The 15502-nt window shown below is 36.8% G+C and overlaps 1 protein-coding gene across 1 annotated transcript; it reads right to left on the bottom strand.

Moving 5' to 3' along the window:
• Positions 1-8429: 8429 nt before the first annotated feature.
• Positions 8430-12098, bottom strand: LOC107798187 (F-box/kelch-repeat protein At3g06240-like). Its single transcript, XM_016621189.1, has 3 exons — positions 11811-12098; positions 11627-11695; positions 8430-8981 (listed from the first exon to the last, which is right to left on the bottom strand). Exons 1-3 carry the CDS (start codon positions 12096-12098, stop codon positions 8430-8432), a joined length of 909 nt encoding a protein of 302 aa, XP_016476675.1.
• Positions 12099-15502: the final 3404 nt, after the last annotated feature.

Here is a 15502-nt window from a genome sequence, read left to right as displayed (position 1 = left end):
CATTCTTTTAACTTATACCGGAGTCTTCTATAGCTGATCATTAATCGAATAATTCCTTTTGTTCCATCTCAGCTTTCTTTAAGAGTAAGCTATTACTTTTCCTGATCTTTCTACCCCTTGTTGCGTGCATACTTAGCTTATCTTAGTTCCCACGCATGCCAAAATTTTCGTACAACTCATATGATCTCGAATATTACTCTTGATTCTCGTTCCTTAGCCACGGTAGGTGACACTTTCTCATAGAGTGCATACAACGTTGTAGTGAGACTGTTTTTACATGACCATTTCCTCACTGTGCTTAGGTTGAAGCCTTCTTCCTTATTTTCTCAACTAGTCTTTCATTGTAGTACTTAAGGAGACCTTCTAGCTCTTGTAAAGTTACAAGCTTATCACATCGTATACTTGACGGAATTTTTGATGTTCTTCCCCGCCTATAATTATTCGTAGTTACTTATTTCCACGCCCTTGTGCTTGTAGGGTTGCTTCTGAACTAATATTTTGACTGTCTTCCCAGTGGCATTCTCTTTTATTTACCTTTAACTACCCCAATTACTATCTGAATATATCTCAAGGATCACGATGTCATATCTGCGAGACTGAATTCCCCATGTTGGGGTTCACTATGTTCGTCTTGCACAATCTGTTGATTTGTCTGTGTCCTCTTGTTTAGCCATAACTAGGCTCTTCCTGGATCAACTACTAACTACTCGTTGGCCCATTCTCATATCAATATTCTGTCTGCGTAATCTTCTTGGGTTATCTCCTTTATCTTAACTTACGTCTCGCACATGCTCTTTATCTATCAATAACATCTCAGGCAGGAACCCTTAATTCCTCTCCTTTACGTCATACTTGCATAATGTTCTGGAATTGTAACATATCTGTAGGATTTGGATAAGTGCAATCTCATTCCTTTCTCATTTTTATCGCATTCTTCCTTTACTGTTCCGTAGTTACTAGAACCACTTAATTCTGACTTAATACCATATCACACTATATTCCCCCCTTTAGGAGAGCACTAAGAATTGGAGCCACGAGATCTACGTATAGATGTTTTACCTTTTCATCTTTGGCATCTTTTCACATTATTGATGATCCTTACTCTCCTTGCGGTAATCCTTCTATACCAAGGATAACAAAATTCCTCACTCGCGAGTGTGACACTTAGTGTAACTGGCACACATAGTCCCTTAAGCTTAACTTTACTCACCTTGCTTGCTTTAGGAAAGTGTTTTCCTGAATGACCATTCGCTGATTTCCTCATGAATCTTCTTTTGTTGTTCATTCTATTATCGCCGGAACGCAAATCTGAAATTCTCATGACGCTGACTATTATCAAATCACTTAGACCTTAATTCATGTTTAGTTTATCTTGTTCACCAGCCCATACTAATTTCTATTACTCTGGGGTTTAACTCTCCTTTCTGGTAGTCATGTTGGAGTTACGAACTTATTTCTCGGAATGAGGATATGACTGTATGGCCTATAATCTTTTGTTGTCTTAAGGCCTATCACCTCTCGTCTTTTCCCTCACTTGGCTATAGATTCTGTAATATTGTCATCTTTTTCATCTACCGTTGTCATCCATGTATCATATCTTACTCATAATGCTTCATTAATTCTCTTCTTATTTTCCGCTAACATTTGTGTCTATCACTTTATTATGAAAACTCGAACAAGACATTCTTTTGCTTTTAGCGCCCCTTGCTCCATCCATTAGCTCTTCAGGTTGCCTAACATTCTTTCTCAACTAGGTACGGGAGCCATACTAAGGTAATATTTATTCCTTCCAAGATTTCAGTGCCTATCTTTGAACATTCTAGTATTCATATCTGACTGTATTATTCTAAAGTGCACCATATGAGCGTCTCACAAGGAGATCCATTAGTACATTTGCAATATCCCTCGGAAATGTCAACTAACGCAAACAACCCATCCATCATTTTAGGTTACTCTAACCCCAACGGGATCCTGATATCCCGTCCTTCTCTTAAACCATATTTGTCAACTCCCATAGGGCATAACTAAGATGGGTGTGGCCGATTGTACATACATCTGTTACCGTTGAAGGTAACTCAAAATACTTATTTTTCTCTGCCTGAGTTGCAAATACTGATAATCTTCATTAACTGGGTGCCTCGTACCCTTCTTCACCTTGCTTTTTTTACTTGGTGAAACTTATATCTACCTCCTAAATATCTCATTGTTTTTCACCATATGGGTAGATATTCTTACCTTAAGGCTCCTTATCAAGAAGCTTACACACATGTTCTGCTAAAAACTTCACATTTACTCATCATAAGCATCATGAAAAATCGATTTCCTTTGACTCAACTCTTCCACAACTATATCTCTTACCAACCGTCTTTCTCGATATAGGCATTGTCGTATTATGAATAAGATAGAGTTTAGGAAATTGAGTTCTTACAACTGAGCTCTACCACACGATCTAGAGTAAGAAGAAAGGGTGACAGTCCTAAATGCCCTGTAGCCTACTGCTTATAAGTGTGGTGCACAACACACCCATAAATAAGACTCTACTTGACACGGTTTGTAGACTCCCTAGGACAACTCTGCTCTGATACCACTTTTGTCTAGACCCAAATCGATGGGCCGCGACGGGCACCCGGTACCTTGCTCAACCGAGTACCAACATAATGTATCTTTTCGTATAATACTATCATAGATAACTGAGCCGGGAGACTGTCGTGACATAAGTAGAATATAACATTAAATACCAACTTATACTTAAGACATTCGGGACTCTAAGCCCAAAATAACCACTCATACACTGAACATAGGCCGACAAGGCCATACAATCTTTTACGTACATGACCTATGTCTACAAGCCTCTAAGAATACATAATTGTTATAAAGGTCGGGGCAAAGCCCCGCCATACCCAAACAATGCACATCTAAATTATACTAACCAAACAAGCAACTCCGGAGCAAATGGAGTGCACCAACATCTTCCGCTGAGCTAATTGCCTACTTGGAGGACTCTCGACTTGTCTATCGAGACCTGCGGGCATAAAACACAATGTCCCCAGGCAAACGGGACGTCAGTACAAATAATGTACCGAGTATGTAAGGAATGAAAATCAGTAAATAATAGACATGAGAGAAACATGGAGTAAAAGACTCGACATGTACGTCTGCATAACTCTGTGAATTATTTCATTTTTATAATGTCATGCATATGCATATAAATGTCATACCATGCATGGGTATATGCGTTCATAATATCATCAAGCCTCTGAGGGCATCCCATCATATCATTTAGGCCACTGTGGGCAACATCATCAACCAGCTGATCAGGTGGTGGTGCGTATATAAAGTTGTAATCTTTTTCCATATCCCATATACATATAATATACATATATATGCGTATATAACGCCATCTGGTCATGGGTCAATGTACATGTATAAATGAATTAAATGCATATGAAATACGTCAATAAAATCTCTTGGAACGTAATAGGACCATTATGCCTTTGATTAAAGTCATGAAATAAACTTTATCAATTTACGTATTTTCTGAGACCCATGAACAAATGATGGAATAATAAGACACATGCGGAATCAAAAATATAGACACCCCTAGTATTTCTATGAATAGAGTCATTTATGAAAGTTGCGTATTTTGCTCGTTTCATTTGTATCATTTGGATCATGCCAAAAAGAAAGAAGGTATAGCCTTAACATACCTGAACCGATTCTCTTGACAATCCCTCTAACACACGTTAATTGTGACGAAACACGTGATGGCGAGATCAAAATAGGGAACAATCCATATAATATTCTTGAGAAAGATTGTACCGTACTCCCTTAGAATCTCAAATCTCACGTTGCTATAATATTAAGTAGTCTTTGTATGGAACATTTGAAGCAATTACGTTACCATTGCCAATCAACATCTTTCCTAAAGTTCTGTCACGTTTTGCTATTACATAATTCCAAATTGGGTTGCTGCTACCTCCATGGACATCATGTTAATACTAATTCAAGAATGGAATTATATGATTTCATAATCATTCTCACAGTGGCTTTCATCCGTTAGCAAGGAAACATAAGATCTTAATCTTAATGATATGGGAAGGTCTTTTAAGATCATGGTTTGTGGCCCCCACTTTGGATGACTTAGTCACCAAATTCTTCTTAATATGTGCCACCTTTTTACATGACTTAAGAGTCATTTCTTGGCTTGATTCTTGGGCTGACACGTTGAGCATAGGGATTTCATTAAGCTTATCCAACAATTATCCCCTTAATTTCTTAATTACATGGTAATCTTCCACTAACAATCAATAATTACCCAATTATCCACATAATTAAGAATTATCTCAAATTACTTAAAATACTACTCACTTTCAACATACCTTATACATCTTACTATCATGGTCATGTAGTACCTTGTATGACACTAGTCCATAAATACGGGGTATTATAGCTTGGACCGTATTTTATCACAAATTGTCAAATTTCGATGAAACTTATTTTCTTTGATTCGTTTACCCTTTCACCTTCATGAATTTACTCATCATTTGTTTGAAATTGCATAATACTTATAATCTCCAAATAATCTTTTCCTTGAACTGATGTCAATTATCTTACGACAAATTCAACGTACAACACTACAGGGTGTAACATCGTCGTAATAAATTACTACGGAGCGTAACATCGTCGTAATAAATTACTGCGGAGCGTAACATCGACGTAATAATACGAGGTGTAACAATTTTGTCTGTTGAATTCTATGTTTTTGAAATAATTTTTGGCCCGATCACTTAGAAACTCTCGAATGTGCCCTTCATTGAATAACCGGGCTACTTTTTCTCTCAACTGTCTGCAATCTTCCGTTCTATGGCCATGGGTGCCATGATACTTGCACACTTGACTGGGATTTCTTTGGGCTGGATCGGTCTACATAGGTCGAGACCATTTAGTATCCTTGATGTGTCCGATAGCTGATACGATAGTGGATGCATCAACATTGAAGTTATATTCTGACAATCGTGGTGCTTCCTTAGGTCTGGTATGCGCGTCGAAACCATTCTTACTTATGAGCCTTCGAGAGCTCTGGCCTTGATCATTTCTCCTTTCATCTCGTACGGGGTTATGCACAGGTTCGTTGCTCCTACGATCTCTATTATACGGCTGATATCGATCACTGTTCGGCCTTGGTTCTCGATCAATGTCCCTTTTGGTAACGGACTCAGAAGGAGCCCCTAGCTGGTCGTCTTCGACTCTAATCTTTGATTGATATCGATTATGTACATCGGCCCAGGTAACAGCCGGGTACTCAATCAAGTTTTGCTTCAGCTGTTATGAAGACACTGAGCTTCGTTCATTCAGCCCTTGAGTGAAAGCTTGAACGGCCCAATCATCGGCGACCGGTGGTAGATCCATTCATTGCATTTGGAAACGAGACACAAACTCTCTGAGCATCTCGTTATCTTTCTGCTTTACCTTGAAAAGGTCCGACTTCCTAGTCTCAACCTTTATGGCTCCAGCGTGTACTTTTATAAAAGAATCTGCAAGCATGGCAAAAGAATAGATAGATTTAGATGGTAAATTATGGTACCATATAATCGCTCCCTTTGATAGGGTCTCCCCGAATTTCTTTAGTAATGCGGATTCGATCTCGTCGTCCTCTAGATCATTCCCTTTAATCGCACACGTGTAAGAGGTAACATGCTCATTGGGATCAGTCGTTCCACTATACTTAGGAATCTCGGGCATGCGGAAATTCTTGGGTATCGGTTTGGGAGCCGCACTCGGGGTGAAAGGTTTTTGTACGAACTTTTTGGAATCCAAACCCTTCAATATTAGTGGTGCCCCCGGGATTTGATCAACCCTGGAGTTGTAAGTTTTCACCTTCTTGTCGTTTGCTTCGATCTTCTTTTCCCTGGATTCAACTCGCTTCATTAGTTCCTCGAGCATCTTCATGATTGCGGGATCGGTCCCCGATTCATTTTCGTTCGATTTTCTTGACATCGATTCGACCTTGTGAATAACTTCTTGGGATGGCTTGAGCTCGATCCTGCTTGGTGAATGGTTCTGGTTTCGAAATTGTGCTATCGTGGCTTGTTGAGCCTGCAACATCTCGAAGATCATCCGAAGGCTGATTCCGTCTTCTTCGCCGCCATTGCTCTGAGCAGCCGATCGAACATTCTTGCGTACGCTATTCTCGGGATCGACGGCCAAATTTGCATTAATGGCTACATGCGAGCCGACGTCGATCGGAGTTGTCATTTTCATCATGGTGACCGAAGTCATTGTCCACGTGTATGGGTTGTGCCTGAGAGTTCGACATGCTGATCCTGGAATCAAAGATACTCACAAGAACAAGTACAAAATAGTGTGTGTTACGAGGGTTAGTACCACGCAATCACTATTATCCTTAGCCCCACGGTGTGCGCCAAATTGTTTACCCGAAAAATGGATAACAATTGAATTTATACGTGATTTTAAGGATATGTGATATAACTTGGTATGAATTGAGAATATATATATATATATTGAAATTAACTGTAAAAGAAATAAATGCAAACCAAATGAATTAATTATCCTTGGCCCTCAAGTTCGATCACCCTCAAACCAAGTGGAGAATAAACTGACTCGAGAACAAAATGACTAAATATTAAAAACCAGAAGAAAGGCAGTATATTGCTTTATATTGCATAAAAAATCTCTCCCTCTACAAATGATCAGACCCCCTTTATATAGTAGGGAAGTTCTACTCTTGATATAATTCTAAATACAGTAAGGAATCTCATGATAGGTTAATTAATTGGCCTTTCCTTAATATGCGTCGGGATTTCCGCCGTGATTCTCGCCCAATTGCGGATATTCCGGCTTTCTGTTTTTTTGGCTCGATAAGCTTCCCCCGGTTTCGCTCGATCTCTATCTTGTTTTGTCTCGATCTTGGACGGTTCCGATCTCGATCGGTCTCTAGGCTACGAGCTCGGCACTCAAACCCCGCATCACGGTTCGATATTGCACAAGTTCGATCCTTGTCCTATTATATTCTAATCTCGAATAGTCATACGAAGGACAAGCTCGATTATGAGCGTATACAAAAATATTATCAACCACTAACTAGCAGGTACTGCATTCTGTTAAGGATAGCTTCTTAAGCTGTAATATCAACCAACAATAAACATTGATCTGTGATCTATTAATCATAGATCTTGAGTCTTGACAATATTGCAATCAAGCAGGTATACAACATAAATGTTATTACTGTATTTAGAGCGGCTAGATAACATTCTTACAGACGGTAACAGTGGCCACAGAAATTATACATTAAACCATTATGAGATTAACTCATTATTCAAAGAAGAGTTGGAACATATGAAAACTAATCTTTTCAAGACTGCATATGCCCAAAATGCAAACCACAAATTAAAGTTTTTCCTTTTCGTGTAATACACTGTATATTTTCTGTAGGACAGAAGAATTACCATCACAAAACTCCATGACGAAAGAACTATCATTCACAATATTCTATGGGGTTTATTTTATTGAATCAAATATGGGAACCCGATTAAACATACTACAGTCAGACATCTATATAACAACATCCATATATATAACAGTCATTCACCATAAAAGCCAAATTTTTCTTAGAACCGATTTTTAAGTTATATTTTACCTCTATAATAACTTTTTACCTATAACAGCAACAACCATATTTATAACAGAACGCTCTTTATAAAATTATCCCTCTATAAAAACTATACAGATTCTTTAAGATTACTAATAATAATTCTAAAATAATGCACACAATCTTTTCCATTGAACAAAGTTTCTATCTTGCATAAGACATAAGATTTGAAGATCTGCATATGATATATTTTCCATTGGATACCTTTTTACTGAAAATTTGGATATATGAATCTTCTCCAATTCAAGCGTTATATCGGTAGTAAGAGAATGAAATTTATGAAATAACTACAACTACAAAGTTCTTTCATCAATCTTGAAAGAATTTATTTTCCTAGTAGCTTTAAAATGTGTGCCTTAGAGTTTAAATCTTTGTACATTTAGTTAATGAATTTATTAATAATGTAGTATTAGCTTTCTTCAATATATACCTAGTAAAATATGCATATCTTCTTAGATTTTAAATTTGAAGAATTTTCTTATCTTTTATATGTACTACTAAAATAAGAAAAATAATTGACTTTTGGATAAGGTGTATAACAGCCAAATAAGAAAAATTATTTAAACGTTAAATGTTGTTATAGGTGTATAACAATCATTCGCTATAAAAGCCAAAAATATTTGGAACAAACGAGACTATTATAGAGAGATTTGACTGTATACAATACACATTAAAAATGAATAAGAATTTGTGAAAATGTTATTGGAATACCTGAGTACAACATCATCTAGAAAATTGTGTCAAAGCAATAAAGCCACCCTCAATTCCATTGCCAAGAGACAAGACTCTCCATGAAAGTTCTAGCTCCTCCATACGGAGTACTTATCCCATCAATATTGCCTATATCTACCTTAAATACAATATCATCACCACTCATTAACAAGGGTGTCAAACTATACACTACATTCAATCCTATAATCCTAAATTTGGTCCAAGACTCCTCAACTCCATACTCTCTCATCATCCAGACATCAATTTTGTTTTCTTCTGGATAAGCGATCTGATAAGCGAGCATACAAAGAGACCCTTTAAGAGCCACAAGATCATAATACCCAACATTGTTGTTATCAATAATAGTAGACGTTGGCACCTCCAAAAATTTCTCATCACTTACATCAAAAGCAACAATCAGAAATGAATAATGAGAAGTTCTACTAGCCAACCAATGCAAAGCCCTATTTACCAAAACCCTAGAATCAAGGTCGTTAAATGAATGATCATAAGGAGAACTCTCAGGTCTCCTCCAAAGACCCTCTCTCATAGAGTAGATATCAACAAAAGTACTTTTAATATCCGGTTCATAGTAGTCATCCTAACGAGAAAGAGTAACCACATTATAATCATCATTTACAAAATCATACCCTAGACTAGACTTGCTAAAGGTACCAAACTCATGAAGAGCCAGATCAAAGTTCAGAATTCTGTGGTACTTTAAGGTTGTAGGGTTGATTGTTGCGACCAAACACACACGCAAGTGTACGTGGCCGTCAAGTAATAAAGTGACTCGAAAGTTGGATATCGAACCCACAGAGACTTAGATTAATCTATATAAAGTGTAGTTTGATTACTCGAGGACGAGCAATGGTTTAAGTGTGGGGTGTTGATGATAGGCTATAATTACGTATTTTAGTCGCTTATTACACTCTAATTTACTGCACTTTAATTGAGTTTGAGCTTTAATCGCTAGTGTTTTGCACTAATTGTGTGTTTTATGCCTTGTAGGAGTGATTCCGAGCTATGTAGATGTTATGTAATGAATTAAAGTGATATGGAGCTTTGAAGTCTCAGAAAAAGCCTAAGAAATTAAGACGGGATCATGTCCGGGGATCAAATTTGATAGTTAAGAACGAACGAAGAATCGAGTAAGCATATTGCGCATTGTCTAGTAAACTGCACATAACTTTTCGCTCAGAACTTCACTTGAACTCTACAATATATGGTTGGTAATCTAATACAAAGAGCTATAATTTTTATGTTTTACGTTTTGCCAAATTCCAAACATAATGGGGTGAGAACGGCGCGACAAGTGCGCGACCGCGCACTGGCCGCGGTGAGGCAGAAACTGGCCAAAATCCGCGGTCGCGGACATCCTGACCTGGAAAAGTTTCCTTTTTCGAGTAGGAGAAGGTATAATTATTTGTGCCCGACCCTACTTGGTATATATACATGAAAAATGGTATTTTGAGTACTTTTGACATATTTTTGACACAATTTAGACCTAAGGAGGCTAAGGAGACTGGGGATTCGATCTAAGGAGGCTAAGGAGACTGGGGATTGATGGAACCTTTGGTAGGATGAATTCTTGTTATGTTTTAATATAATTTAGCCTTTGAATTTATCTATTTGTTCAACTACGTACTTATTTCAGTTGATTGAATGACCATCGATTGACTGTGCCTATTTATTATGTGTTTCTTGAGAAAGGATACATATTTAGGTGGTTGTTGAACAACGTTACTCCTAACGTATGTGAGAAATCAATACAGTGGGTTTAAAGGTAGGTTTAGAAATAACAAAGCCTTGACGTGGTCATAGTGAGCGGTTCGATGAAGCCAACTAGCGTAGTTCGAGAGAATATGTCTAGCAAATTATTGTAGTTGCTCGAGAGAGAATTACGACACCTAAAGTGCTCACGATCAGTAGAGAATACATCGGCGAAATTGTTGGGAACATAGCTAGAAGGATTCCGACAATTAGGAAAATCATAACTCTAGACCTCCTTAATTTAGTCTCCAACCCTTTGTCTCGTTAGTTGATAATTTTACCGCTTTCTAGTATTTGCTAGTTAATTCGTTATAAATATAAATCTCAATATTTATAATTTAGAAAATTGTTCAAACTTGTCTACTTAGTGATATTAAAAAGCTATAGCTAAGCCTTAGTTCTCTCTGGGATTCGACTCCGGACTTTTAGACCGGATTATATTTGCAGCGACCGCTTATCCATTTTAGGACTAAAGTTGGGCGTGATCATTAACTAAGTAAACTAAAATTAATTTACTGTTCAAGATAATTAAAAATGTTATTTTTCTACTAAACTACTATTACGAAATTTAAACACGTAATCAAGGGAGATATAGATTCCAAGGTTGTGGTCGGTTTATCAATCCTATTGAGTTTATAATTACACCTGTTAATCCGAATTATCTATTGTTGCTAGTTGACCGGATCATTTATATAAATAGCATGTTCCCACAATACTATCCGTCTATCCATAATATAACAACGTTATATTTCTATGGTATTGAATCTATCATGAACGAATATAATACGTTATTCAACTAAGACTGTTAGGTATATTCCTATCCTAACCGCGAAATCTTTCTCCGAGCCACGGGTTCAGAAATAAGCTCTCTTTAATTCTACTCTAATCTAAACACAGATTTTCCAAGCATAGCATAGATAGTACATAGAACTCAATTGTTAGCCAAACAATTAAGCAATTATGCATAGAATTAGAGAAACAACCAACAATGATAACTTGAATTAACGGTGATGTAATTAATAAAATTCAATATTCATGACAACCACAACCCTAGAACGCGAAGTTTAGCTCCAAAAAACGTAAAGATTACTAAGTTTGATGGAAGAAAGATGGAATCTGATGAATTTCGGCCTCCACGGTGGCTCCGTGTTCTCCCTTGGACTAAAGTATGATATCTCTTTCGTCCAAAATATGTCCCTCCCCCTACCCTTCAAAACTAGGTTTAGAACCCCTTTTATACATGTTGGGGACGTTTAGGGTTGAAATCCCCAAGTCCCAGCCGAATTAAGACAAAATTTTCCCTTTGGCGTTTCGCTTGGCGCCTGGCGCCAACCATGACAACAAACCTTTTTGGTCTTCTGTCTTTGGCGTTTTGGTTGGTGCCTAGCACCAACATGGACAGTGAATATTTTAGCATGCTCTCAACGGCGTTTTGGTAGGTGCCTAGCGCCAATCTGGGCACCAAACTTATACTTCCTCCAAATTCTTCCCTTTTTGACGCCAATTTGCATACAAACTCCCCAAATCACTTCCAATTGACTCCTACACATATAAATAACATTATTAAGCTCTAGTCACAAATATTCACATCAAAGTTAACAAGATCGAGGCATAATGCAAGGCAAATTATATGCAAAAACATGGATGTTTAGCCAACATCATTGAACAAATATTTAATATTTTCCTCAGCCACCACCAAGACCAAGCCATGACATGACCCAGCAATCAGAGAGCTGCCGAAAAAGCTTTCTTGAAATGCCATCAGTTTCGTTTTGGGGGGTTTTGTGGTTAAACGTGATAGTGTGAAAAACATGAGACGAAGAGACGCAAATGAGTTTTTCTTCTTCTTCTTCTTCTTTATGGGCATGGATGGTGAGGTGAAATCTGATGAATTGTGGATCTGAGAGAAGATTGGGCCACTTCTTGAAATGACACGCACTTGCATTGACCTATGAACTTTGCAGGCAGCCGAGAGAATATGTCAAATATGATTTCTTGGGACTTGGGGTAGGGATTCAGCTATGCTCATCGCCATAGTTGAATTTGGATTTGGAATTGGAGGAAACTCTACACTCTACAGTAGTTTTCTTTGACTAGGGTATTTGACTATCTTCCATAGAGAATTGGAAGAGACGGTCAGTTCTCATTCACCATAGAAACGCTAACTGTCAGTATGGTATTTTTGATTTAATGCGCTAATTTATTAATTAAAATGGTTTATATTCTAAAATGCTCCAAGGGATACGCGTTAGAGGTTGGCATAATTTGGACAAATTCGAAATTCGAATTGAAATATGAATTTGAATTTTTTGAATTCATGGATTGCGTGTTGGATTTTGAATTCAATTTTAACAATTTTCACTTTGGATTTCGGATATTCAAAAATAAAATTTTTTATAGTACCGTTATATTTAGTCTTACCTATTAAACATTTATATATCATCTATATGCCGACTTATATGTCCAATACTCTACTCATTAGGTATTGCTCAAATATCCAATATTAATTACTAGGTGAATGTTTGAATACTTACTATTTCGACTATGTTGTACATGTTAATTTTAACGGCTTATTAAATATTATGTTTATGTTGCATTTTCTTGATAATGGTTTTATTGCTTGTATGATTAGTATGATGAGTACTTTATTTGGATGATTTTGGTTGGAATGAAAAAAATGTTAAACCAATTTGATATGAATATTTTTTTTGGTGAGAAGAAACTCAATTTAAAGACTCAAAATCGAACTTAAAAAATTCAATCCAATTCGAGCTTATTTGAGTTTGATTTGGATTGTAATTTTCTTCAATTCGAAAATCGATAATCCAAACTAAAATTTTCATATCCAATTCGAAGTGCCTGAACCCCCATCCATACCCATAGTAAGCGTCATTCACCTCCAACCACAACATTGCAAGTACGAGTCAATAAAGTGTAAAAGATCCGAGCCATGGAGGAAGAAAGATAAATCAGAGAGAGGAGAAGAAGCTTCATTCATATGCTGGAAAATTAAAACTTATCTTACAGAAGCAATTGCCTACAGTTATTTGTACTCACCTGACTTACTCATCAACTAACTAACTACAATTAACGAACTAAGCTAACTCACTAATTACAATTAAGTTAACTCAACAACTGGACCCTATTTCGATTCTTTCTACACTCCCCCTCAAGTTGAGAGAAAAAAAATAAGTTTTTCATTCCCAGCTTGCCTACCAAGTAATCATGTTGTGGACTGCCTAGGCTAATTGTTAATATGTCAGCTAGTTGCTCATTTGTTCCAATATGCTGTGTTTGTATCCTTCCTTCTTAAATATTCTCCCTTACGAAGTAACAATTAATGTCTATATGTTTTGTTCTTTCACGACAACTTGAATGGCAGCTTTGCTATCACAGAATAGCCTGTGACTGGCTTCCCTGTATCTACACAGGCACCCCAGTTAGAATCATCAAATGCAATCAACTTTTGAGTACCAGCTGCTGACATAAATGACCCAAGTCCAGGACTTCTTTTGATATATTTAACTACTTTCACTGCATTATCTAGGTGAGACTGCTTAGGAGCATGCATAAATTGACGCAGAACTTGAACTGCAAAGGCAATGTTAGGCTTTGTCAATTGTCATAGTCAAGTATAGCAGTCTGCCAACTACTCTTTGATAACCACTCATATCTTTAAGCAACCTGTCATTAGCAATTGCATCTCTATTGATCATCTTGTCAAATTCTTTAGAGGTGATCTTGTGATTAAACTCCAATGGAGTGAATACTGGCTTCCCTCGTGATAATCCTATCTCAGACGCTACTCAAGAGCATACTTCATTTGATACATATGAATCTTGTTTCTTGATTTTAAGGATTCAATACCTAGCAAGTTCTTTAACTCTCCAAGATCATTCATCTTGAATCTGATTTGTAAATATTTCCTTGCTTGCTCAATGAGTTCCAAGTTGTTCATAGTTACCAGAAGGTCATCTACATAAACAAGTACAATTACTAAGTCACATCCCTTTCTTTGTGTAAATAGAGAATAGTCATAATGTAACTGTAAAAATGACATATCTACCAATGCCTCTGTTAGCTTTAAATTTCAAACCTACATAAACAAGCACAATCACTAAGTCACCTCATTTTCTTTATATGAATAGAGAACGGTCATAATATGACTGTACAAATCCCATATCTGCTAATACATCTTTTAGCTTAAAATTTCACTGCCTAGGAGCTTGTTTAAGTTTATACAAGAACTTATTAATCTTACATACCTTCTTATACCCCCTGGCTTGAAAAGCCATCAGGAATTTGCATATAAACTTCTTTAGAAAAATCTCCTTGAAAAGAAGTATTTTGCTCATACATTTAAAAGATATACCAATGTGATGAAGTATAGGAACCTTGCCTTGAGGGAATTCAATATTAGTCCAAGTAATGTTATTTTCAAGAGCTGAAATTTTAGCCTTCATAGCATTGACCCAAAGTGGATCCTTACTAGCTTCTGCATAAGTCTTTGGCTCAAGGATAGCTGAGTAAGAAACTACGGATGCTCTGTAAACAGGAGAAAGATGGTCATAGCAAACATAGTTAGATATTTGAAAAGTATATGAGAATTGCTTCTTTTGAACAACATAATCTTCCATCTAAAACTACTGAAGGGGTGGTAGAGCAGGACTTCTGCATTCTGAGTTGACTCTGAGGAAGCAACAACAACAGAAAGAGTAAATGCAGTAGGAGGAGAGGAATCGGGCACTAAGAACTCCAATATTGGAAACATAGGAAAAGAACTAGCCTTCATATCTTTGAAACAAAATATATCTTCATTAAAAATTACATATCTGCTAATAAAGAACTCCTTAGAGTTTGGATAATAGAGATAATATCCTTTCTATGCAGAAGAGTAGCCCAGATGCACAACATTAACTACTCTGGGACAAAATTTGTCAGTCTTATTTACATTTGTGGCATAACACAGACTACCAAAAACTCTGAGGTGCTGCAAGGAGGGAGCTCTGTGGAACAACTATTGTCAAAGAGGCCAACCTTTCAATAGAATAATTGGCAATCTATTGAGAATATACACAACAGTACAGGCACATTTACCCTAAAATCTCAAAGGATAAAAGCCTGAAACTTGAAGGCTCTAGCCATATCTATAATATATCTATGCCTTCTTTCAACCATACTATTTTGCTGAGGTGTGTATACACAAGAGATTTAATGAACAATACCATCGTCCTTAAAAAGTCTATTTACTTGGTCATTGAAGAACTCAGAACCATTGTCTTTTCTAAGACACTTTACTCCATGATTGAACCGATTCTTCACAAAAAATAGAAAAATCTCTCAATACTA

The sequence above is a fragment of the Nicotiana tabacum genome, chromosome 2, assembly GCF_000715075.1.
Source record: "Nicotiana tabacum cultivar K326 chromosome 2, ASM71507v2, whole genome shotgun sequence".
NCBI lineage: Eukaryota > Viridiplantae > Streptophyta > Magnoliopsida > Solanales > Solanaceae > Nicotiana > Nicotiana tabacum.
The sequence above is the reverse complement of the archived record's forward strand: the minus strand, read 5'-3'. Positions and strand labels throughout refer to the sequence as shown.

Excerpts from the sequence above, each read along its gene's own strand:
- LOC107798187 (XM_016621189.1), bottom strand. The coding sequence starts at position 12,098 with ATGCAAGTGCGTGTCATTTCAAGAAGTGGCCCAATCTTCTCTCAGATC. Across the intron at positions 11,696-11,810 it reads TTAAATATTTGTTCAATGAT|GAGTCAATTGGAAGTGATTT; the intron begins GTTGGCTAAACA and ends TTATATGTGTAG. Across the intron at positions 8,982-11,626 it reads AAGGGAAGAATTTGGAGGAA|GATGACTACTATGAACCGGA; the intron begins GTATAAGTTTGG and ends CTTTCTCGTTAG.